The sequence below is a fragment of the Bombus huntii genome, chromosome 3 (assembly GCF_024542735.1).
Source record: "Bombus huntii isolate Logan2020A chromosome 3, iyBomHunt1.1, whole genome shotgun sequence".
Classification (NCBI taxonomy): domain Eukaryota; kingdom Metazoa; phylum Arthropoda; class Insecta; order Hymenoptera; family Apidae; genus Bombus; species Bombus huntii.
Genome location: NC_066240.1, coordinates 18,333,409 through 18,359,694, shown reverse-complemented (window position 1 = coordinate 18,359,694; position 26,286 = coordinate 18,333,409). Strand labels below are relative to the sequence as shown.

The following is a 26,286-nucleotide window of genomic DNA, read 5'->3' as shown; positions in this document are numbered from 1 at the left end:
TATAAGGAAATAATGGATGCACGACATTTTCCCTTTTATATTATTTTATCGAATTGCGTACGATCCATTTTGTTCTATCAAGATAAAGATCACAACGTTCGATAGGTTAGGTGTGAAATGAAAATCTGTGAAATGACGCGGTGTTTATCTCAACGGAACAAAATAGATCGTACGTAATTCGACAAAATAATATAAAAGAAAAAAACGTTACGCGTCTATTATTTCCTCGTAAAACGAAAGAAACTTTTCGGATAACCTAATACTTTACTGTCGCGAACCGAAGCGACGCGTTTTACATCTCCTGTCTCGTCTCTGTTTTCGTGTTTTCCAAGATCACCTTAGATATATTTGTGTATACGTACGTGACACAGAAGAGGAAAAGAACTCGGATGGCGATTCCTAATTTTACTATTCCATTGACCCGCCATTGCGTCATCGTTGTAGGATTTACGCACTGATCGATCGAATCCAAATATTCGCGTCGTTTTATATCTTTCGTACGATTACGAGAATTTGCTACCCGATGAAAGAACGCTTCGTTGCAAAATCCAAGTTCGCGACAGTATCTTTTCTAGTTACTGTACTTGACGACTCGAGGGTCGAGAAAATGGTATTGAAATGCTTTCGTAAGTAGCACCGTGACTCGGGCTAAATTCCGCGTCAGCGTTTGTTAGTCGTTCGATACAAGACGATTTGGACGACGAAATCGCGAACCAAGAATCGAATTTCCGATACGCGACGGTTATCGAATCTGCTCGTTCGTGCGCTAACATATTTGACAGTCGGGACAAACGCGATCCTCTCTGTCGACTAAACGATGCAACGCGCGACGTGTGTTCGCGAACACGCGATAACGGAACGAGTAATAAATCGCGCAAGTTAGCGGATAAACGTGGACGAAAGAAGATGGCGCGTCGCATCGCGTCGTATCGTTCGGTGCCACTGTGTGGGAAACTCGAGATGTCGAACACCGGTGGGGTGTTCGAAGCTCGTTAACCCGCGAGATAGCGCGTTATGTCGGATTACGCTGTTTCTTGGTCGTTACGCGTTCTCGAACAGCGAATCTGGCCGTGGAATGTTCGCTTTCGCCGCGAATGTTAATTTTTTTACGAACGTTGATTCTTAACGATTCTTAAGGCGGATGCAATCGCTTTGGACTTTCGAATCGCTCGTTTCTCGATCGGTTACTTCCGGCGCGCGATCTATTAGGTTGTTCGAAACGTTTCTTTCGTTTTATAAGGAAATAATAGACGCACGATGTTTTTTGTTTTATGTTAGTTTACTAAATTATGCACGAACGTAATAATAGAAATAGAACGAAATGGAACACACCTAATTCGATAAAATAATATAAAGCAGAAATTGTCGTTCGTCTATTATCGCCTTATGAAACGAAAGAAGCTTTTCGGACAACCTAATATCTTTCCCTTCCTTTTGCTTCCTCGTAGTTTTCGCGATTTAAGGGAAATTCGCTATACACCGTCCACCGTGCATTTTTCCAAGCAAGGAAAACTAATATTCGTCACTTGAAAAATAAAGAAGCGTAAAAATTATTTAAATGGTCAATTATATTTTGTTTAACGATTTCAAATATCGTTTATACGAAACATCGAATTAAAAGTATATGTTAAAAGTATAAAAAGATACGGGTAAAATTAAAAACATTAAAGACGACTAAAGATAAATAACACGACTCGAACGTGAAATTAAAAATTCATAATGAGTTTTAATATTTTTTTTACAGCGTTCCATCATAACTTTATTTAGTCATAACTGATGGTGCAACTTTTGAATTAATTTTAACACCACCAAATTGGTGTATTTTATTATACACTGTACTTTATAAAAGCAGAAAAAATGTCGCAATTAATTAGAAACAATTCCAGGTAAACAATAACTGATAACAACAACGAAAAAAAAGGAAAAAGAAAACGCCTTGCTAAAGTCAAAAAGGGAGATCTGCCCGTTCGATCGGCTAAGCGTTAAGTTACGATTCGTGTTTGCTCTCGAAGGTAGAATATCGCCGCGCTGGATTCTTGGCTACACCAGCTGTTCATCATCGAAGAATTCGTACGAAAAATTAGAAACGCGTGGCGTGCCTTCGCTGCCACTTGTTGCTCGTGTACTACGAACGAGTATGCGATTCGTTTTAACGTTGGCCGGTGGAATGTTGGAGGAAAATCGCGATACGGTTTATCAGCGTTGCTCAGCGATGGAAATCGAAGTATAGGGATAGTTTGAATAATATAGTATCGCGCGATAATACGGGTTATAAAAGGCTGGAGCTCGTAGAAAGATAAAGGAAGAAAGAAAAATAAGATAAGATACGCGCGTTACGTGGTAACGCACGATAGAAAAAAAAAAGTTCTAACGAGCAGTACGTGTTTTTAAAAATTATTATGCAACGTATCGTCTGTTGGGTGTCGAAAGAACGAATTAACATCGACCAACGCGCAATCAACATCGGAAATCCGTAGTCGGGAAAGCAATATTTATCGTTGGAATTTAAAGGTTGCTTGAACAAGGGATCGGATGCTTTTGTACGTACAATTTCCTGGCAACGGCGATTCCTCCGTATTAATTCGATCATGGCTATCTTTTTACTTAGCCAGAGTTTCAGCAACATTAACTCGAAGATTTACGTTGGCATTTCCTCTTGCGCGCTGGCTGCTGCTTTCTTCGAAACTTTGCTACATTCGACGACTCGTTACTCGTGCATACGTAACCGCGCGTCTGCGCTACATTTCTGCCAGTTGAACGGATAATTGCGGTCGGCCGTGTCCAGCTTAAAGGCATATCGTTGCGTCGCAACGTATTTCTTGCGACATTAGTTGCAAGGGTAAACTCGCAGGTATTAGCGTACATGGGGCGAACAGACGAGGTAAGTGAGCAGGTACAGTGGTTTCTATGACGAGCGCAACTTGCCATTCCTAGCGGACAAGGAGGGGATAAGTGACGCGTTTCGTTGGTCGCACCGTCCGAAGAATTTGAAAACATAAAATCCAAGCGGATGATTAAGACTAGAACTACCGATAGTTAACGCGAAACTATTTCTACCAAGACCAGTGAAAATGACTTTAAAAAATACGTAATAATAGAATGTTTTTATATTTATCGATTTATTACTTTCTTACAGAAGCAATTCCATGTTACGTAGTACATTTTTGATATTAATAATCCATCTGTGACCATGATCGACCTAAACGATGGTTGATATATTTATACAGGGTGGTTGGTAACTGGTGGTACAAGCGGAAAGGGGGTGATTCTACGCGAAAAAACAAGTCGAAAATATAGAATAAATTTTTTTTTTTAATTTTTCCATCGAGACAACGATCTACAGTGAGATCCGTTATAACGAGACGCGATAAAGTGCAGGCGTACCGAGCGAAAATTCATAGTCGATTTTCTCGAAAACAAAGCCTCGAACGAAAAATTTGTATTCTATATTTTCGACTTCTTTTTTCGCGTACAATCACCCCTTTCCGCTTGTACCACCAGTTACCAACCACCCTGTAGAATTGTAGAACCAGTCATTTTCACTGGTGTGTTATTTCTAGCGTTAGCATCTAGCGATCTAGCGATCGATCCGAAATTTTCCTGATAACTGATATCGTCGTATCGAAGGATACGCGGTAAAAATTTGAAAAACGCGTGGCAAGTTGTAGAAAACGAGAAAATTGGTTAATCGGGGTTCGATAAACGGATCGCAGCACCCTTTTACACTTCGACGATGAGTGCCAGTCATTTTGACCGGTATTTTTATCTTTTTTTACAAAGGAGTTTATCGAGCCCAGAAAATACAGATTTCAAGTGCATTATTCACAATAAACATGAATTTTTGTATTGGTATGTTAGGCAAAGGTATCGATACGCGGCGGTACGACGTAGCCATGCTGTATTTTGACCGGTATTGGTATAAGTAGCTTTGATGCAAAATTATTTCCAGCTTGAATACATAAAAAACAAAAAAAATTCGTTATATTATTATAACGTAGGAATTTTAAAATAAAATTGTAAAACCAGTCGATTCGACTGGTGTGATAGTTGCAGTGTTAAAGAGATGGTTGTACACGTCGTTACATGTAACGTGTTCTTCAGTCTCGTTGTCCCGCTCTTTCTGATCGAACCTGTATCGACGTATACAGCTATACAAAATTGTACCAACCGGGGCCATGTTTTGACGTTCGATGGAGCACGTTCGATCGTTTTAGTTTCGCGCGGTAAATTAGCGAAAACGACAATTTTTTATTTCGTCGTATTCGGGTATTTTGAAAACGTGTGGTGCCGGGTTCGCTATCGCAGTTCGATCGAGTTCGTATACGAAGAATATCACGAAGGTGTATGATAACGTGTTAAGCCAAAGAGAATTCGATTTCCACTTAAACGCAATTCATTACGATCGATTTATCTTCGTTTGTTCGATATTTCCAAGATGGCTTTGTTACCTGTCGCTAGTGTACGATCTTTACTACAATTAATTTATTTACAACAAATTGATTAGACGTCGATTAAACAGGAAACGATGATTGTTTAACCTGAATTGATCTCGCAATAACGTATCGTAATTAAGACAACTAGATCGTTAATTAGCAACTCTCGTCACCACACATCCAACGCTCTTTCGACAACACTAGGCGACACTCTCTCGCTGACTTCTCGATTCACATTCTCTGGCTTCTCAACTTACACTCTTTCGCTTCTCAACTAGCACTGACTAGTAATTCGTCTTTGTCCTTTAGCGTCCCTTTACCTTTTGTCTTAGCCCCACCACGTACGTGTTTCGCAACCGCTCATGGCCAGGGTCACGTACGCCTTTTCCACGAAACTACTCGATCGAAGAACCGACGATACGTTGTTGGGCCTGCCGGCATATCGGCTTTCTCGCGACATTGTTTATGGTTCGGTCGATATCTCTCAGGCCATTTGTCCACGCTACTGCAATAATTTCTTATAATCGATTTATTCTCGTTCGTTCGATGTTTGCGAGATCACTTATAGCTATCTATCGCTAGCTTATTCGTTATTACGGAGAAAAGTGACCGCTCTTTCTACCGAGAACCGTCTCACCGTTGTTTATTGGGACCCGTTCTTGGCTTACGAGTTGTTTAAAAATGTCTCGATTCTTGGATATCTATTGTTAGCTTATCCGTTATTACACACCGGGACTGACTGGTTTCCACTCGAGCTCTGTAACGGTTCTGTCGTTGCATAATCGAATATATTTCTAAATTTGGAAATTGCTCGAAACGTACCGAGATTCCACGACGTTTGTCGCCGATCGGTTTACCCATCCACGTTCCAAAGAAGCTTTCGTCGACGTTCGAATATATCGAGTTTTTCCTTATCTCGAACGAATCGAACGCGTTGCGTGACAAGAAAGACGGACGTTGGCGCGTTAACGGAAGACGATTTACGAGTATCGTCGATTCCGAGGACGAAAGGAAGAATTCCGAGGGTTTTCTTATACTTGAAAAATCCGTAATTATCGCTAGCGATACGTATCGAGATTTTCTATTTTCTGATCTTCGTGCAAGAAACGAGAATTTTTCCTTCGAAACGAATTCTCGTTTCTAAGAATATTTTTAAACGAGATGTTTCACAGGCTATTTTCCAAGACGTATCGCAGTCATTCGACGTAGGAGACATAGAAATATTTTTAAACGGCGGAAAACAAACTACTCGCGAAACATCGAATGAGATATTATTCCTATTATACCGTGTTATTTCGGTTTTATAAGCGGTAATGGTATAAGGTTTCCAGATATATACGAGTTTTCGGTGCTCTACTATTTTCGATTCGCGTCCGTTTCGTAAACAGCCCGACCTCACATAGGCAAAACGGTGTGTCTCGGACGGTTAGCGTGGCTGATCTGTTGGCAGCACTCAGGATGCTCGATTTTTTGCTCTCATTTATCCGGTTGTTGCACAGCCACCGCGCGACCATGTAATTTTCTGGTCAAGCCAACAAACGGTTACAATGTTCTCTGCTATTTGTAGATTAACTTGTTTGCGCGTAAGGAATTCGAGTAAATACTCGACTTACTTTCGCTTCTTCGTGCCGTGACGTTAACTTTTATTAATCGAGCGTTCAATTAGCCTGCCGATTGTTGCTCGCGTTTTCTACTCTACGATTATTATTATTTCATTATTTCACTCTACGATTAGCACCAACGAGTTGCGCGAATTTCGTATTTTGCCGCGATAGATGAAAATACGCTACGGCGTATAATGCAAAATATCGGATGCTGCGTCTAAATTTTTTAATTAATTTTTAGTTCGTCCAGCCTATCTTATTTTTGAATAATTGCAAAGGATTCGGCAAAATCGAATGTCAGTGGCATTGAACGCGTTGAAAGATCGACTGTCGTTACGATCGATCGATCGATCGATCGATCGATCGACGAGTTTCGAAGCACCTTGCGTCAACGAATTACGCGAGAGTGGAGCGTGGAACGCGGCGAGAAAAGGAGGAAAGAGGGGAAAAAGAAAGGAGACGAGAGACGTGGAAAAAGAAGATCCTGGTTGCACTCGGCTCGATTCTTCCCTGCTGGTTCACGGGGTTAAATATACCCTCGTGTTTGCATCATACGCGTTCGCGAAACCGAACAACCGAGAGGAGAGGGGGAAGGGATAGCGCGTTAAGGTAGAGACGGGAAGGTAATATTATACGCATATGGGAAAAGACGGGAGAGCAGGTAACGTGGAAAAATAAATAAACGAACGCGAGGAAAAATAAATACGGGAAAAGGAAACGGGGTGAATTCGCGGATATCGAATATCACGAATATATGCAGAGGCAAGGAAATTGTTAACTGCGAAAAGATGGGACGATCGCGTTTTGAATCGACGAAACCTATCGTTTTCGTCGACCAACGGTTGCAAACGTTTTCGAAGAAACGCGACTGCTTCGTCGCGCGTAAAACGACGCCGTTTTCAAACGCCGCTGCTTCTGTAATTAAAGATCGGCGAAATTGGAACGACTAAAAACGTTGTTGGGAAATACAAAGACAAAGTGGATGGATCGGACGAGGAAGGTTTATCGAACGTAATACGACCGAACGAGGTACGCGCAGCGACACGGCGATGAAATAGAAAAAGAAGTAGAAACAGAGAAGTAGAGAAGCGAAGAAAAGAACAGACGCGAACGAAGCACGCGATGAGCGAGAGAGAGAGAGAGAGAGAGAGAGAGAGAGAGAGAGAGAGATGGAAGGCTAGAGAGGTTGAGAAACGAAGAGAGACAGCGAGGAGAAGGTTCGGAGACGTCTGCTATTACGGAGCACCTCCGTGGTCATGGCGCACAGCCCGATATGGAGCAATCTCAGATTTCCATCCGCCCAAATCAAGAATATACGCCCTCGCCTCCGCTCTCGCTCTCTTCTTCCTCTAAGGGGGATCTCTGCTCGTCTTCTTTGCCACCGCCATCGTCTCTGTATTCCTCTCGCTACCTCTCCCTCTTTTCTTCCTCAGGCGGAGGTGGAGGCGCTGCTCGGGGTTGGTGCTTGGCCGTTGGTGCTGGTAACAGTGCCAAAACTGCCTCAAAACGGACTGCTCCGTTTTGTCGTCCTCCTCTTTCTCTCCCCTTTTCGGCTCTCTCTCCTCTCCTTTCCTCCTTCCCTATCTTCTTCTTCTACTCCTCTCTTCGATCTCTCTTTGTTTCTCTTCTTCTTCCTCTTCTTCTTCTTCTTCTTCAGCCGCTTCTTCTTCTTCTTCTGCTGCTGCTGCTTCTTCTTCTTATTCCTCTGCCTCTTCTTATTCCGCTTCTTCTTCTTCTTTTCTCTGTCTAGTCGTTCGCGCGTGTTCCTTCCCTCTTCGCGTATCGCTGGTCCCGTGCTCGTCCACGGATAACCTAACTCATCGCAGACACGTGCCCTCTATCCGCCTTCTTGCACCTTCCTTCTTTCGATTACCGTCTCCGTTCTCGGCATCCAGTTGGTCGGCGATACGATCGACCACGCTTTCCCCGTTTTTCCAGCGTGTCCGTGGCTGCGCCGAACTCGCGAACGCCACACGACCCGGTCGAGACAACAAGTGTCCGGAGCGAGGATCGCGCGATTCGAGTTCATCGCACCGCGACCATCGTGTCGCCACGTTCTCGTTATCGTTCGTCGTCCTATCCGCGTTCGCCGTTGATCGCGATCGCGCCAGTGATTTTCTACGAAATCACCACCAGCCCAGCGAAGATTCCTCGGACGGAGGTTTCCGGTGGAGTCGGAGCACGAGCTTCAACGACGAATGTTGGTGGTCCGTGGAACAGGATTTACCGGGAACCACGATCCTTCGGCAACGACCGTTCATGTTGCCAGAAAGCAAGTTTCCCGTCACAGGTACCTCAACAGCAACGGCCACGTTCGCGTTTCACCGGATTCCCTTTGATATTTCCACGACCACGCGGCACGACGACCCTGCGCGTAGGCGTGTAGCAGCGACACGGTAGCGTAATCGGGCCAGTGGATCACGGTCCGTCGAAATTGTTCGATTTCGCTCTTCCTGCAGCATCCTGTCGCGCCTCGAAGTTTCCACATCAACGATAGGTTTGTCGTCGCGTACGTCGTAACGCGAGTTTTGCCTTTAAATCGTCGTGGAGCGTCGTTCCGGGTGAAACGCGATTTTCCACCGCAACGATGCTGACCTACGAGACAATCGGAGCAGGGAAAAGGTTTTTCGCGGTCCCTTGGTCGCCACCGCGTCGCCTTGACATATTCCTCCACGTTACAGCCGACTTATCGTTTTTAACCTACTTGCGTCCTTGCCAATTAGAGAGCAAACGCATGCTCGACCGCGTGCGAGTACTCGCCACGAATCGTTGTCCACTTGTTGCCCGTGTGATCGCGTACGCTCGTCGCGTGTCACGGGTAATGCGAAAAAATCAGCCTCGTCGGTAGCCGTGTCGTCGCCTCTGACATTTGCGTCGCGATCGTCGCGCGATTCGACTGTCCACGCGTTGCGGAAAACTGCGATCGGTTAATCGTCAAAAGTCACCGACGTTCCTATCGGTCTAACGCGATTCCACGTGGCCGGATATCTAAACGTCGTTGAAATATCACGACGAACGATATATCGTGCGTTTCCGTTCGAACAGTTGGTTGCTGGCGATTTACACCGACGCTACGCACGCTTGTACGTGCTACGATGCGGCATAGACGCGCTTTGCCGAACATGGATTGGGGGATTTTGCGGTAATTTCGCCTGGGAAATGGTACTATGGAAAATTTGGCGCGCGGTGGAACGATGTTCCGTGTGAAACGAGCGTAACCGGCGCGTCGTAGCGTGGCGAGTTAGTTAGCGCGAGCATAAATGGATACCGAAGTTAGGGAGCAGAAGGCAGAGGCGAGGAAACATCGGCGTATATCAGCGACCGGGCAAACGAAAGTGTCTCAACCGGCTTAGTCGTAAAGATACACCGCACAGCGGGCCCGTCATCCATAATCCCAAATATGGAGTGAGAAATTTGAGAGAACCGAAAATAGTGGCGCTACGCCAACCGCTAAAAATAGCCAAAAAATAAATTGTAGTTACGCGGCCGCCTGCATCATTCTATAACTGGTCTTCAATGAATCGGGCCACCTCCCGCACACGCCGTTATTAATACACCATCACACAGACACGCCGGTCGGTAAGCTCCCGTTGCTCCCGTTTTTGGCCTGCGTTTTAGCGCGGTAAATCGCTCGAAAGCCGAATCTAGGGATCGTTTTACCGAGACCGACCGTACACGATACGACGTTGCCATCGAATTTTACGTTTCGTAGGTGCGTGCACGACTGGAGCGACGTTTGGTCGTCGTCGACGTCGGTCGACACCTAGGTGGAGGCGCAACTTTGCTTCGAACGATCTAGCTAGCGCGACGCTCTCCGTGCCGTTTAATTTTAAATGACACGTGTCCGGGGTTATTAGAACTTTTGCCGCACGTGCCGCGAACGAATTAACCGCGTTTCGCTACGTTTTCGGTGCTGCGATTAGCTGCGGTCGATCGATATCGTTTCAGCTTGACTGTACGGTGCTCGAACGTTCGCTTTGCTTTCGAAACGTCGTTGCCAGAATAGCTTTTATTCCTTTAAATCGACAGAGAAACATCGTTCTACGTTACACCGTATCGCGATCACGGTATTTAGATCAAGTTTAGAAAACGTTCGCCAAAATTTGCATCGATATCGCGCGCCTACCAAGCGCTTACCGCTTGGCGATCCATCAAAGACGCGCGACGCGATCGACGTTTTCGCGTCGATAAGAAACGAACAGCGTGAAAACGCTGCTACTTAGACGAATTGACCGACGTTCGTGGTCTTTGTCTATGGAAACTTTTCGACTCTCGACGAACGAACGTTTTACAAGCGCGTGGCAAACGATCGACGACAAAGATACGTACAAAGACGAAACGGCGGATTGAAAATCTTTGATTGGAATCGGTCGTCGCTCGCCATGATTCGACCACGACTACACCGATGTCTGGGAACGAAGATGGTATAGGAAGGTAAGGCGTGAAACCCGATCGACTAAGGCCAAGTACGGAGCAAGAGTCGCGGGTGTTGGGTAGAACCGTACGCGTGTCTGTTTCTATTTTCGAGCAGGAATATTTTTATCCTACGGTGCTGCAAAGTCAGTATGTACAATACGCTTCTTCATCTCTGCGATTCCACACGCCGGCCTCTCCATTCTTTCTCTTTTTCTGCTTCTCGTTTCCGCTCTTGTCTACGAGCTAGTCGCGTCCCTTTTTCCCTCGTATCGTTCAGTCGCCACACCTTTTTCTTCCTCTCGTCGACCGTCCTTTTTGGATCCGGTAGCTCAGACACGCGTCTCATTCTCCTTGGCTCTTCGGATGTATCAGGTTGTCCGAAAACTTTCTTTCGTTTTACGAGGAAATAATACACGTTTTTCGTTTTATATTATTTCGTCCAATTACGCGCCATCCTTTTCTGTTCTCTCGAGGTAAACACCGCGACATCTCACAGACTTGGTTTCGCGTTTGTACGAAGGTGCGCTGTTGTGAAAAACACGTTCGAGGAAGAAAGACACTTTCCGGACAACCTAATATACAGGGTGGTTGGTAACTGATGGTACAAGCGGAAGGGGGGGGGGTGATTCTACGCGAAAAAACAAGTCGAAAATATAGAATACAAATTTTTCGTTCGAGACTTTGTTTTCGAGAAAATCGACTTTGAATTTTCGCTCGGTACGCCTGCACTTTATCGCGTCTCGTTATAACGGATCTCGCCGTAGATTTTTACAAAAATTTAAAAAAAAAGAAACAAATTTTTATTCTATATTTTCGACTTCTTTTTTCGCGTAGAATCACCCCCTTTCCGCTTGCACCACCAGTTAACAATGACCCTGTATATCATCGATCAAAGGTTATCGTCTCTCGTTAAATTTGTCCCGCCACGAACAAATCGATGGATCGCGTCACGGGCGTATGCCCGTTACGTATTGGGTTGGCAACTGAGTGATCGCGGATTTCATTTTTTGATAAATAACGTTTATTGGATCAAGATACATTTTAATACATTTGGGTATTCGCAATAAACTATGAATTTTGATAAACGTACGACGGTACGACGTAGCCATACTATGTTACGTGTCGGCGTTTTATATTTTTCGTGTTTTAATATATTCTTTGGATTTAAGCCGCTGGGCAGCGGAGCCTTTATGTGATTTTGTTTTTAGTTGTTTCTTCTGTCCTGAAAACTTGGTCGCAAAACAGGACGCTTCGGTAAACTACAAACTAAACAGTAAACGGTAAACTACTAACAAAACAGGTCTATTTTTTGGTTGCTGTGTAACTTTATGGAAGGGCGGGACGAGAGGGAGGGGAAGGGGGATGTTAAATATGTTTATTTGCAAAATTCGCAATATTTACAATGTTCACAGCTGTGTTACACGGGGGCAGAATTTAGTTCTGTCGGGATCGCGGATCTCATCGTTACCACCTAATGACAAAATCCGCGATCACTTAGTTGCCAACCCAATATTACCAGAAATGACGCGAACCGGTGCTCGCGAATCGCGAGAGACTCGATCGCGTTCCTCCCCAGTCGCGATGATTTTTCACGACGATTCGCCGTCTTTTGTCGTCGTTTGTTGCAGAGCTTTCAACGACGTTGCAGCTTCTTTCCGGTCGTAGTAACCGGATCGGATCAGTGACTATCCGACAAACGTAGCGCTTTATGCGAATAAAACTGACTTTTCTGCAGGGAGTACCGGACCTTCTCCGGCTGACGAATACGGTCGTAGCCTTGTACGCTACGTAACCGAGCTTTTCGCACATCGACGATAGGTGAAAGCGATTTTATTTTCACCTCGTAGTCGCATCTTCTCTCGATAGCGTGGTTTTCGCCAACGCTGATTTTTGCGTCCTCTGATTGCCGTACGTATTATTACGCGCGAAGAACGCGCTTAGACCGAGCACTATATTTATACGTGCGTGGCGGGGCGGATCGACGTTTCGACGAGCTTAAAGGAACGTTACGAGGAATTATACGCGACAGGTGTGTGCGTAGAGGCGAGTCGAAGAGCATTCCTAAACCTATCCGTCGCGTAATACACGGCAGCTGCGCGTTTTCCTTTTATTCGATTTCGAAGCCTTGGACGCGTCTGCGTGCCCACACGCGGCCCAACTATGCCGCAACACCCCACACGATTCCCCTCGCGATTCGCATGTGGGCATTTGTTTAGTTTCTTCCATTTCTCACGCCTGCTTCGCTCTACGTCTACGTGGAAATCTACGTCTACTTCTGTCGTCGCGTACAAACGCCGCACCGGCGTTTACGGTGAATCCAACGACGTTTCGTGGATACAGAAGCTTATGAATATTCCATTCCATTCCATTCCATTATCGATATCCAGGGCTGCGTCGTAAAAGTCGATGCGACGGATGCCCACGCGCAATTTTTCCTTTCGACCCGCGCGCGTACCGCCTGGCAGCGATACGACGAAACGATAGGTCGAAATTCGTCGTACGCGTCCCATTTTTTCTTATTTCTCGCGGCAGAAGGCGATTATCGATGGATGGTTGCGCGAATCGAAGGTCGTACGAACAGGTAGAACCGAAGCGGAGATTCTCTCGCGTATCTGTCCATACGATATCGCAATTATCGTAATTTTATGTCGCACGCGTTGCATCGTTCCAGTTGCCCCAAATTGCCCCAAACGCGTCAAGATCGTCGATTCTTTGGATCGCGCGAGTATCGCACTCGATAAGACGTTCGTACGTAACGTTAACGCTCGCGTCTCTCTGCCACCTGCTTTCCATCGGATCCTATCGACAAGGATATCTTTAGAATCGTCAAACAGTTTTCTGCCTGAGACACAGCGATCCGTCGAAGGCTCGGTGCGAACCAACCGATCGTAGAATCCAGTTCGTTGATTTAAAATTGAACCGATTTAAAAAGAGGGAGGAGGATGAAAAGAAGAGGAGGCCAAGGGAGAGACAGAGAGAAAGAGAGGAAGACGGAATGACCGACGTTGTTTATTCCTGACGCGACAAATCGAAACGTGAAAAATCGCTGGATCTCCACGTAACTAACGTACGTTTCTCGTTGCAGGGGGCACTATGCAGACCGAGGAAATCGTGTCTCGCGCGCAATCTACTGGTATAGACGGTGGTCCCACGGACAACGCTTCTCTGCACCATCATCCGCATCGTTCGTCGCGTGTAAAGTGTCCGCTGCCACCTCTGCTCCACATGGCGGTCAAGCAGGAGCCACAGGAGGAGGAGGAACGAAGTCGTGACACGAATGCGTTGAGGTGAGCCTACGGTTTACGTCGATCGAAGCTTTTCCACTTGGTCCATGCTATCTCCTCTTTATCTAAGGTTTTTCCTCGTAATTTTCCTGGTAAATTTAATCCTTGGATTCTTGGATCGCGTACGACAACGTTCTTTTATTTTTCAACTAATTTTGAATACGAATCGTTTCCGTTTCGTGTTTCCGTTCGTCGGCTATTTTTCTTTTTGTTTTTCGTTTTTTTTTTTTCTTTTTGTCGATGCTACTGCGTAGCCTGACGACCGAAATTAGTATTCCACGAGCGAGATAAACGCTCGTGCCGACAGGCCGATGTGTTATTATCGTATCATACGTAAATCATATAAGAAAGGCATTAGTTATTATTATTATTGTTATTATGGCGCGTTGCGCATCGTAACAAGATGAATATATCTGGTCAGCGAAATGAAATAATACACCGAAAAGGTTATTATTACGCGAAACGTATGTGTATACATACGGACGGTGTAGGTTTTCGGGTCGGTGGACGTTCCGCTGGCGTTTACGAGCGACAGATTATTTTTTTAATGGAGTATAGCAAGTACGATCGCCTTCGAGTCGCGTAAAAGTAATTTATGCACTTGAGGATGGTTGGGAAAACGGCTGGGTCGATTCGCACCACGCAAATGTGTATACACGTGTATGTATATGTACACTGTACAGCGATCTCTAAAACTTTGGCTCGCGAATCACGTTCCTTCGTACGTGTACGTCTAATCGACTGTAATAATTTTATAATTTACTTTCCACTACCTTCGAGACCAAATTTCTTTTCCGTCTGTTCGTTAACGATCACAAAACGATCGGAAAAGAGGAAAAAAAAAATGTATCGGTTCGGTCAAACGTTCGCCTTTTCGAACAACCGAGATACAGTGGCTCGCGAAAGTATTCGAACGCTTAGAAATTTCAATTAATAGAACGAGGTGTACTAAGTTAAATAATTAAAACAATTTGGTATCTATAGCGAGGGGAAAGTGTGAAAATTGCGTTGGTAAAATTTGAAAACCATTCGATGATATAGGCAGAAGTTATGATACGTTTATTAGAAACATTCATGATAAGTGTCTGATAAAAATATTCGAATGCTTACACTTAGAAGTTTCAATTAATAAAACGAAGTGTGCTAAACTAATTTGTTAAAACAATTTGGTATCTATAGTGAGAAGAAAGTGTGAAAATTACGTTGATAAAATTTGAAAACGATTCGATAATATAGAATAATATAGAAGTTATGATACATTTGTTAGAAACATTCATTATAAGTGTCTCACAAAAGTATTAAACGCTGTAAAACTGTCGATAGTTCTTCATCTTCCTTTGCAGCGAATGTAAACATCATTGGTAAATGAATATATTGGTACGTTCGCTTGATGTTAGGATATCGTTTCAGTAATAGTAACGTAAAAATGTGCGCAATAGTATTTAAAATGAATAGGAAAAAGTGTGAAAAAAAAGCGTGAAAGAGGAATAATATTCCGATTATATATACATTACGATTATTATTTACATATACAGTACGAATATTCCGATTATACGAATATATCCGATTATTCTACGCGAAAAAAGAAGTCGAAAATATAGAATAAAAATTTTTCGTTCGAGGCTTTGTTTTCGGAAAAATCGACTTTGAATTTTCGCTCGGTACGCGTGCGGTACGTTATAACGGATCTCACTGTAGATTTAAATTTAAAAGAAAAAAAAAGAAAAAAAACCACCCTGTATATAACGAGATTGCCGGAATTGTGAATAGAAGTAAGTCCACAACTATTGCATATATGTAGCGTTCAAATACTTTTGCGAGTCACTTACAATGCCTGTTTCTAATAAGTGCATCATAACTCCTATCTACATTGTTGAATCTTTTTCAAATTTTACTCACATAATCTTAAGACTTTCGTCTTCCTATTCTCATCTGCTTCTCTAAACAAATTACATTTACGTACATTATTTCGGCCATCGAATTTCGCATATGTAAGCGATCAAATACTTTTGTCAGTCACTTACAATGCGTATTTCTAAAAAATATATCATAACTCCTATCTACATTGTTGAATCTTTTTAAAATTTTACTCACATAATCTTAAGACTTTCGTCTTCCTATTCACTTCTGCTTCTCTAAGCAAATTACTTTAACGTACATTATTTCGGCCATCGAATTTCGCATATGTAAGCGATCAAATACTTTCGTCAGTCACTTACAATGCGTATTTCTAAAAAATATATCATAACTCCTATCTACATTGTTGAATCTTTTTCAAATTTTACTCACATAATCTTAAGACTTTCGTCTTCCTATTCTCATCTGCTTCTCTAAACAAATTACATTTACGTACATTATTTCGGCCATCGAATTTCGCATATGTAAGCGATCAAATACTTTTGTCAGTCACTTACAATGCGTATTTCTAAAAAATATATCATAACTCCTATCTACATTGTTGAATCTTTTTAAAATTTTACTCACATAATCTTAAGACTTTCGTCTTCCTATTCACTTCTGCTTCTCTAAGCAAATTACTTTAACGTACATTATTTCGGCCATCGAATTTCGCATATGTAAGCGATCAAATACTTTCGTCAGTCACTTACAATGCGTATTTCTAAAAAATATATCATAACTCCTATCTACATTGTTGAATCTTTTTCAAATTTTACTCGCATAATCTTAAGACTTTCATCTTCCTATTCTCATCTGCTTGCCTAAACAAATTACATTTACGTACATTATTTCGGCCATCGAATTTCGCATATGTAAGCGTTCAAATACTTTCGTCAGTCACTTACAATGCTTGTTTAAGCTACTAAAAGTACCATAACTCCTATCTATATTGTTGAATCTTTTTCAAATTTTACTCACATAATCTTAAGGCTTTCATCTTCCTATTCACTTCTGCTTCTCTAAGCAAATTATTTTAACGTACATTATTTCGGCCATCGAATTTCGCATATGTAAGCGTTCAAATACTTTCGTCAGTTACAATGCGTGTTTCTAAAAAATGTATCATCTCACGTATTCTTAAGACTTTCATCTTCCTATTCTCATCTGCTTGTCTAAACAAATTAATTTACATTATTTCGGCCATCGAATTTCGCATATGTAAATGTTCAAATACTTTCGTCAGTTACAATGCGTGTTTCTAAAAAATGTATCATCTCACGTAATCTTAAGACTTTCATCTTCCTATTCTCATCTGCTTGTCTAAACAAATTACTTTAATTTACATTGTTTCGGCCATCGAATTTCGCATATCTAAGCGTCCAAATACTTTCGTCAGTCACTTACAATGCTTGTTTAAGCTACTAAACGTACCATAACTCCTATCTATATTGTTGAATCTTTTTCAAATTTTACTCACATAATTTTAAAACTTTCGTCTTCCTATTCACTTCTGCTTCTCTAAGCAAATTACTTTAACGTACATTATTTCGGTCATCGAATTTCGCATATGTAAGCGTTCAAATACTTTCGCCAGTCACTTACAACGCTTGTTTAAGCTAATAAACGCGCCATAACTCCTACCTACGTTGTTCAATCCTTTTCAAATTTTACCGACATAATCTTAAAACTTTCATCTTCCTATCGACATCTGTTTGTCTAAGCAAATTACTTTAACGTACGTTATTTCGGCCACTCAATTTCGCATGTCTAAGCGTTCGAATAATTTCCTCAGCCACTGTACGTCTATCGGTGTTATCATCTCGCGTCGACACGAGTTTTTATATATCGTTCAATTTCTACGTAGGTACATTGGAAAGGAAGATCGTAAAGATACTTTATTTCCTCTATCGAATGTTCGCGAAGAAACGAAAGTTTTGGAAAGGTCGTAGGTGTTTTTTGATTCTTCCGTGTGATTTATGTATGACGTTTTACGAATGTTTACATCGCGCAGAAAATTCCTTTTTCTTTCGAGATATATACATACGTTCATCGAGTAACAACTTTCACCCGATCCACGCGCTTAGGTATTCGCGCGTTTACTTTATTCGTATTTTTATCGACGAACGTGAAATACGAAAGCTTCGTTCCGTTTTCTTCGCTCGTAGCGACACACAGCTAATGGAAAATTCGATAGTCCTCAAGTAGATGCTGACGTTTCGCCGACGTCCGTCGATGGCAAACACGGACATGGACACGAAACCAGCCATCATCAGATTCAAGAACTGGAGGAAAGCGCAGGACAGACTGTTACGGATCTCAATAGCCGAGGAAGGCCGAGGTAAATCGTCGTTTTAATCGTTTTTTATTCCCGCGAAATACTTTGCGAGGTCGAAAATCGAGTTGGTACGGTTTGCGTTCCTTGTGATGGCAATACATTAGGTCGCCCGAAAAATTTCTTTCGTCTTATAAGAAAATAATAGACGCACGATATTTTTTCTTTTATATTGGTTTATTGGATTATCCACGAACGTAATAATAGAAATAGAACGAAATGGGTCATAGCTAATTCGATAAAATAATATAAAAGAAAAAGAAAATAATATAGAAGAAAAAAAGAAAGAAAGACTTTGTCCGTAAAAATGAAAGAGTCTGTTTTTAGTTATTTTCGATCGATTTTATCAGATGGTATTGATAATAATACCAACTTGCTAATTATTCCAATAGTCGCGTTAGCAATCGATCAATTTGGATGGACAGAAAATTTGGCAACCTCTTTTTATTTTACTCGCGACCCATAAATCGACTCTGAGAACAGATATAGAAATCATCATTTCGTGCTCGAAATACGAGTTTCGCGTACGAAATCATTGGTCGATAATTCGTTAACGAGTCACGGGCGTTCGCGCGTTTACGTGAAATTTAAAAGGGCAAAGATATCTTTGATGCTGTATATATACTCGAGAGCAAAGACAGCTGCCAAAATGCCAGATAACGACGATAATCGGCGATGCGTAGCAACGCGGAAACTCTCACGGCTCGAGTTATCCGAGCGTTTTCCTCGAGAAACGATTTTTCCGCTATCTCGCTGAAAGCGTACGCGCCTGCAGCCTCGAGGCCTCGGTGATCCGTATCGGACGTGCACGGTGAAACCCCTTTAACGATCATTTTCGCGTAAAAATCGCGGCGCTGGCAACGAAACGGTCGCTTTTGAATAAGCGACAAAAAGGACTTCTTCGCCGGGAGAAACTGGTTCGTTGCGCGTGTCTCGCGGACTCTTGCGCGGACGAGAAAAAAGCGAACTTGTTTGGTACGTCGCTGAAACGCCGCGAGTCGATTACCGTTATTGAATTTCATTAAACGCGTGGCGCGCTAGAGCCACCGGTGGAAGAGAAGCGCGGGGCACGTTCTCTCTCTCTCTCTCTCTCTCTCTCTATGCATAATATGCCTGTAAGGTGGCACGCAGCCGCTCGTATAAATCGCCGTGCCAAGGTGTGGTTCGGAATGCAGTTAGGTGGAAAAGAACGTTAACGAAAGGCCCGTATCGCCGATGTAATTATCGGCGTCGAGCATCCGATTTCCATACGTTTCTCTACGCGCCACGCTCTGCAACGCCTAACGAGAAATTAATTACGAATGGATTACCGGGTGCAACCGGGTAGAATCGCGAACGCGAAGGGATGTGGTCGAATCGCGGCGAATTTCGTGGAATCGGTGGCGGAGAAGAATCGCGCGGAGAGAAAGGAACGCGGTCGAGAAGAAAATTATCTTTCGTTTGCTTTTTTCCGTATCACGAGCTACGAGCCGTAGGGCGATCGGACGTTATCGCGCGATATTCCCATTCGACGGTCGACCGAGAGACACCGTCTGTTCGAGTAGTAGTTGAGAAAACGGCGACGGAGAAAGCTTGAGCGAATCTGTTAAAAACGAGCGGACCGTCGATGTCTGTTGCAGCCGAGGCCGCAGGAAGTCGCGATGGAAGCTCAAGTTTCATCACCAGGCGCTGCCCCCGGAGTACCTTGACCACTACGAGGCGTCCCTTGCTCAAGAGGCTTTAAACTCGTCGCCGACGCGGCTAACGGAACCGACGATTCCGAGCCCGGCGCCAACCAGCTCCACCTCGACGCCGAGTCCCATCGCCGACGTGCACGGCTGGCTGCAGCGGATCGCCGCGATGCAACAAGAGCTGTGTCCGCGGATCTCGTCGTCGCAATGCTCGCCCGTAAATTCGTGCCAAGCGTCGGGCTCCAGGAGGTCCGTGATCACGTCCACGTCCACGCACGCGTTGAACGCGGGCCACCATAATCACAACCACGGTCACGGTCAGCAGCAACAGCCGCTGTCTCAAGGATCCGGCAGGCCGCCGATGAAATACTCGGATCTGCCTTACATGGGCGAGATCACGCTGGACAACAGCAAGCCGCGACGCGGTAGGAAACCGAAGAAAGCCGACATTTGCCATTTAATCTACAAGAATTACGGCACCATACTGCCCGGCACTCCTGGCCACGAGGAGAGAAGGCTGTCGCCGAGGGACAAGTTGGACTGCCGCGAGAGGATCTCGCCGCAGATGCCGTTCCAACGGACCGACGTTCAGAATAGAATCAGTAGCTTGTTGGAGAAACGATTGACTCAGGAGTCGCGACGAAGCTTCGGCGCGATGGAAAACTCAAGGGAGCAGGACGAGCCGTTGAATCTGTGCATCAGAGACTTGAACCAGCTGAAGATCAGGCTACTGCGAAAACACGGCAACGTGTACGAGTCTGGGCAGGTGAAGAGCGAGACGTCCAGCGACGGAGAAGAGATCGAGTGTATAGGCGCCACGTTCCCTTCGGAACCGGGCTACCGTTCGCTGGATCATCTCGGTCACATCACCGGCAACAACGTCAATCACAACAACAACAACAACAACAACAACAACGTGATCGAGCCCGTGTTGGCTGGCAATCCCGGATTCGTTTACTGGCCGAACGCCGGAGTCTTTATCCATCCGATGGCGTTGCAATCGCAGCTGCTCTACTACCAAAAGATGGCGCAGAACGACAAATGCTATGCCCGTGGTTTGGATCAACATCCGAAGGAGCAGAAGATCGTCCCAAAATCGATATACTCTATGATGGAGACGAAGAGTCCGCCTCTGTTGCCGGCCGCGGTCCAACCAGCCTCTCAGACGGCCACCGTCGTGCCGCCTCCTGTCTCGCCCAGACCGAAGAGAAACGCGTCCGTGGTTCAAGCTCAGGGACAGCCGACGAAGAGGAAACGATCCGCCATATTCATCCCGCCCATGCCATCGGAGAACAACAACAATCCAGCGACGGAAGTGAGCATATGCAAATTTAAATTCACCGGAGGTGCGAAGCCCAGTCTACAGGAGAAGAAGAGCCTGTCGGTGGATTCGGGCGGCAACTTTAGATACTACAGCGGCACCGGTGACAAGAGTATGCGCGGCTACGAGTTCTTTCCGCGGGAAGCGCTTCAACAGTCGGCAGGGCAATCGGGTTCCTCGACGGGAGCTTTTCTCAACGCCGCCGGCGAGAGGATTCAGCCGACGGCCTGCCAGAGGAGCGGCAATCAGGAGGAAGGTCGTCGCAAGAGGAAGACTCGAAAGTCCCTTCAGAGGGAGAAGCTGGAGCAAACGTTCAAGGAGAAAGGATTTCTCATACAGACGCAGCAGCTGGAGTCCGCCGAGGGCGCTACTTACTGCAAGTTCCGGCAGCTTAGGAAATTCACCAGGTATCTGTTTAGAAGCTGGAAGGACTACCTTCCGGGGAACGTGCGCGAGCTGACGGGCGCGCCGGACAACGAAATGGCCGACGGAGACGCGGAGAGCGACACGAACGTGTTACCCTCGCCGGTCCCTCGTCCCAATATGATGGTGGACGTTCCTGCTGGCTTCGTCGACGAGCATCGCGCCCTGCCTCTCACGTGAAACGTTGAAATCGCTGCCCGAGGCGGTCGGACGATTCCAACTTGACGCTACTTTTGCCACGGTTGCGTGCCGCGTTCCGGCTCCGCGGAGTACGCGCGCCACGCTGCCTCGTATCCAGCGGATATCGATCGGTTCAACGATCGTTCTTTTTCTTGCCAGTGCTCGAAGCGAAGAACGGCCAGCGTATTGTACATAGATTTCGAACGACGATCGATCTCGATGAGAAGAACGGCCAAAAATAGTCGAGAGGAGCACTTCCTCCGAGCGAGTTTCGTACGTCCGTGTTTCGTATCCGACGAAAGATATCAGCTAACGAAACGAAACTTTGGTAAACGATAAACCGCGTATTGTAGGACGATATTCCTTAAGCCGTGACGGATGTAACGATGCGTTGCCGATGAGCTTTGGCCGACAGAGATGTAACAGGAATTGAAAACGAAAGAAACGTTTAGATTCCGAGGAGGAATCGGTTGTCAAAATTAACGGACGAGAAAATGTCGTTAAAACGCGATCGTTAAATCTACTGGAAGCGGGTGGATCGTTGTCGATCGCCTCGTCCATCGAGTTTGTTGGTTCAGCGACGTCTCCTTTTCGCGATTTTCTAGCCATTCGTCTGTATCGCGATGCCTGTTACGAGTCTCGACAGGTACATACCTGGTCGTTGTTGCTATATCGTTGCTAGCGTTTATTGCATTCGTCGGTGTTAAACCGCCTTGTTACGGTATTTTTAAGAAACCTAATTGGCGCAACGTAAAAACAGCCGATCGGTTAGGGCGTAGAGGACAGTTCTAACGCGTTAACCTGTTACACGATTCTCCTAATAATTCGTCTCTTAGGTCACCGATGTTTTCGATGTTTAGCCGCCTTCCGCTCGATTATGTTTATTTCAAAGTATCGAAAACTCGTCGCCAAATCTGGTCGATTGTTCGATGGATCGTCACCGGGCGATTCAGCGTTCGCAAAATCGAGAACGCGCGATATTCGCAATATTCGAAAGACTCGATCGACGTGGTTTCTCGTTCGTCGAATTTACCATCTTGGCCGAAGAAGTCGCCGATTAAGAAACGTAACACGGCGAACAAGGTAACAGGTTAAACGCGAAAGACAATCGCGTAGCTTTCGCTCTGCGCTCGCGATCGACGTCAGCTGACCGTTAACGTCGCGACGGTTCGGTATCGAGACTTTACAACGCGTGTAAAACACGATGATAGTTGAAAATTTCTTTTATCGAACTTTCCCGTTGTATTTTTTTTCTTATCGAACGACGACGCGCGCGTTGCTAAACATCGCACACGGATTTCGAGACTTCGTCGCTACCGCCTTACGCCAAGGCGGAGAGAAAGAGAGAAGAGACAGCGGCGTGTTATCGTCGCGTAACGTGATTTAATAATAATGTTAATTCGATCGTAGCTCGTGCCAAAGATGGGAGACTGGAATGTACATAGCGCTGAAACAACGTGTTTGTCGTAGTTAACCAAAGAGCGTGGTTTCGTGCTCGCCGATTAGAAGCGGATACGGATATGTAATCCTCGTGTTAAGAAACGAGAGGCGTGACGCGATAAATTCAGCTTTCTAGCTGCCCCGACCATGGCCGAGGCGAGACTTTCTTCGGCTTTCGATTTTTGCCATACGTTTCGCGAGGCTCGCGCGCTTCCAGGAACAGACAGCAAGAACGAGAGGCAACGAGATCGGGGAAAGAAGAGAATACGTAGGTTGGCAGAGAGCGAGACTCCTCGGCACGGGGAATAATCTCGAAGGAAGAAAAACGGAATAACGAGAAGAGAGTGAAAGGAGAGGAAACGGCAGAGTCCGTTGTAACTATACGATTAACGTGATTATTTTTTAATCGTAAATTACTCGCCAATCTTATTTAATAACGCCTAACGAAATCTAGTCTTATTTATACTCTTTGTTAAATCAAAAGCCGTGTTTTTTCTTTATTATTATTATTATTATTATTATTATTATTATTATTATTATTATTATTATAGATGACGGTTTATTTATACATGTACATACATAGTCGTACATAGTTTATGTCGGTGAGTGGCGTTTGTGGACGCGTAGACGTTGGTGGAAACATGTGATCGAATGCGTCGATCGAAAGGGCGGAGATCGTCGCGTTGGCGCCTCGTAAACGTCCGACGAAAACGATAGGAGAAGGCTTGAAACGACAATGAGAAACGATCGTACCTGAGACTCGCGGCGCCTCCTTCGACGGGACGTGCTTTCGTCGACTTTTCGCTTTCACGATGCCCCGTTTGCGGATGTCCGGCGTGTTCGTAGCGATTTAACGAGTTCGTAAACGCGCCGATGGGTCTCCGTTGTCGGAGGAGAAACTGCGACGACGATAAGCGACGGAACGAGGGGAAATGCAACAGGAACCGTCCTATACCCGTGTCGTTATTATCCTGTGCGGCGACAAGCAAAACTATTTTGTACGTATTGCCGATAGCGAGGAGATCGGTTCTTATAATCTGTAATAATAAAACGTAATCGTCAGTGATCTTACTGCTTGTTGATTTTTAGCAACGACGAGTTGAACGGACGAGCGTGGTGCTACTCCTCTGCAACGATTCGCAAATCGCTCGGTTTGCGTCTCGTTGCTCTCGCGCCTGCTCCATCCTTTCTCCAACGCGTATCGTCTTCTACCGTAAAAAGGACGATCTGTAAGAAAAGCGAGAGACTCGTTCGATTAAATTAAGAGAGATGCGCAGGGTCGATCGCGTTGGGAGGAGAAGAGTCGCAAGCGCGGAAGGTCGTTGTATGTTCGACGTACGTGTATTTATTTGCCGATTTACTACGATTATCTTCTTCTCCTTTTTCGTTCTGACACACTTCTCGACGTATTCGTTGGTATTGGAAACTAGCTGCAAAGAAGTAATTACCACGTTAGCGCTTTACCGATCGTTGTTGTACTTGGATCTCGTCTCGTCTACTTCTTCGTCGGTGCACGAGCTTCCAGCCATAAATCCACGCGGCGTAAATTTTCAATTTTCAAGCTTTTAGTTTCCCATACGCTCGACACCGAACAAGAAAGTCTCCAGAAAGATTCCCGTCGTACGACGATCGTTGGAAAATCGTACTTTAGACGTGGCGTGTCTACGAAGCATCAGGTAACCCATTTGCATCTAGGCGCGGATTATCACGCGATCGGACGACTGTCTTCTATCGCCACTGCTGCGACTGCTTTTTATCTTAATCGCAAAGTATTTTTCAGACGCGAGAGATCGCGTTTCACCCGTTTGTCGGCATCTCGCCTATATCGGTTTATTATTTTCTAAACGAGTCTTACTTTTGTCGTGAAAATCTTTTTAACCGCCACTGCGAGCAAATATCGTCGACCTTAACGAAATTTAACAAATTCAAATTTAAAAAAGTGTTCTAACTTTACAACGTAAACTAAAGCGATGCGTTGCATGTTTATCTAAACGTACTCGAAGAGAAACGTTCTTTAAATGTCATATTTGCGATGTATCATTACGTATCGACCATTTTAAGGAATTCCACGAGAAACAATATCGTTTAATTTCCATTTTAATCTAAATAATTTTTCTTAAATAAATAATTTTTACTTTCTTCCTCTGTTATAAAGAGGTAACATTGTCCGCCAATCGTGTCAAACGGTACATTTTCGATAAACTCCACGAAGAATTCGGATGTCATTTACTGCACCTACGACCGACCGCGCGCGGTGGTTCCTCGAACGCCGCTGATGCCTTCGACTGTCCCTTAACACGTTGACTGTCACGACACCCGTATCCTGGTGACAGCAATGTTTCCGGTAATCACCTGTATTCGGGTGGCACTTATTTGACTACTTGCCAAGGATCGTCGTAGGTATTTGAAAAGATATTCCAGAGGAAATAATAAAACTATTGAATTGTTACGAAAGTAATACGAAAATGGTTTATTAAAAGAATTATTTACTAAAATATCGATGGGAGTACCTAGCAGAGAACGCTTGGTACTGCGGCACGCGTGGCCTGGCGGAGATTTCAGTGAAGACACGCGTGGCCTGATGGAAACTTCAGTGAAAATGACGTGTGGCCTGACGGAAATTTCAGTAAAATGACGCGTGACCTGACGGACATTTCAGACAAATCACGCGTGGCCTGACGGAAATTTCAGTGAACACACGCGTAGCCTGACGGAAATTTCAGACAAATCACGCGTGGCCTGGCGGACATTTCAGAGAAATGACGCGTGGCCTGACGGAAATTTCAGACAAATCACGCGTAGCCTGACGGACATTTTAGAGAAATCACGCGTGGTCTGACGGAGAGTTCAAAGAAATCACGCGTGGCCTGACGGACATTTTAGAGAAATCACGCGTGGTCTGACGGAGAGTTCAAAGAAATCACGCGTGGCCTGACGGAAATTTCAGACAAATCACGCGTAGCCTGACGAACATTTCAGACAAATCACGCGTGGTCTGACGGAGATTTGAGTGAAATGACGCGTGGCCTGACGGACATTTCAGACAAATCACGCGTGGCCTGACGAACATTTCAGACAAATCGCGCGTAGCCTGACGGAAATTTCAGACAAATCACGCGTGGTCTGACGGAGATTTGAGTGAAGACACGCATAGCCTGACGGAAATTTCAAAGAAATTACGCGTGGCAGTCAACGTGTTAAGGAGGGCCATGATGCAAATGGGGTAAGAAGATGCTACCTTCTCACCTGGTGACGCGATTGTATCGTAATCTCGGTAATTCGAT

The 26,286-nt window shown here is 44.8% G+C and overlaps 1 protein-coding gene and 2 long non-coding RNA genes across 7 annotated transcripts in view; 2 read left to right on the top strand and 1 right to left on the bottom strand.

The window, feature by feature from the left end:
• Window positions 1–2,873, bottom strand: part of LOC126863963 (uncharacterized) — a 48,692-nt gene extending 45,819 nt beyond the window's left edge. Inside the window, exon 1 of the long non-coding RNA XR_007689031.1 lies at window positions 363–2,873. This is a non-coding gene — a long non-coding RNA (uncharacterized LOC126863963). The remainder of the gene's footprint in view (window positions 1–362) is intronic.
• The window catches only part of LOC126863955 (uncharacterized), a 62,620-nt gene extending 39,118 nt beyond the window's left edge, over window positions 1–23,502 (top strand). Inside the window, exons 1-5 of one of the 5 annotated variants that reach the window (XR_007689029.1) lie at window positions 7,525–8,327; window positions 13,539–13,740; window positions 17,831–17,974; window positions 19,588–22,611; window positions 22,653–23,502. Coding sequence is in view for 4 of the 5 variants with exons in the window: in XM_050614746.1 (XP_050470703.1) it covers window positions 8,297–8,327; window positions 13,539–13,740; window positions 17,831–17,974; window positions 19,588–21,562 (2,352 nt within the window). In the remaining variant the exon portion in view is untranslated. The other 4 variants (XM_050614746.1, XM_050614748.1, XM_050614749.1 and 1 more) reach the window with 4 other exon arrangements.
• LOC126863964 (uncharacterized) overlaps window positions 1–26,286 on the top strand; it is a 39,579-nt gene that overhangs the window by 5,194 nt on the left and 8,099 nt on the right. The window lies entirely within an intron of this gene.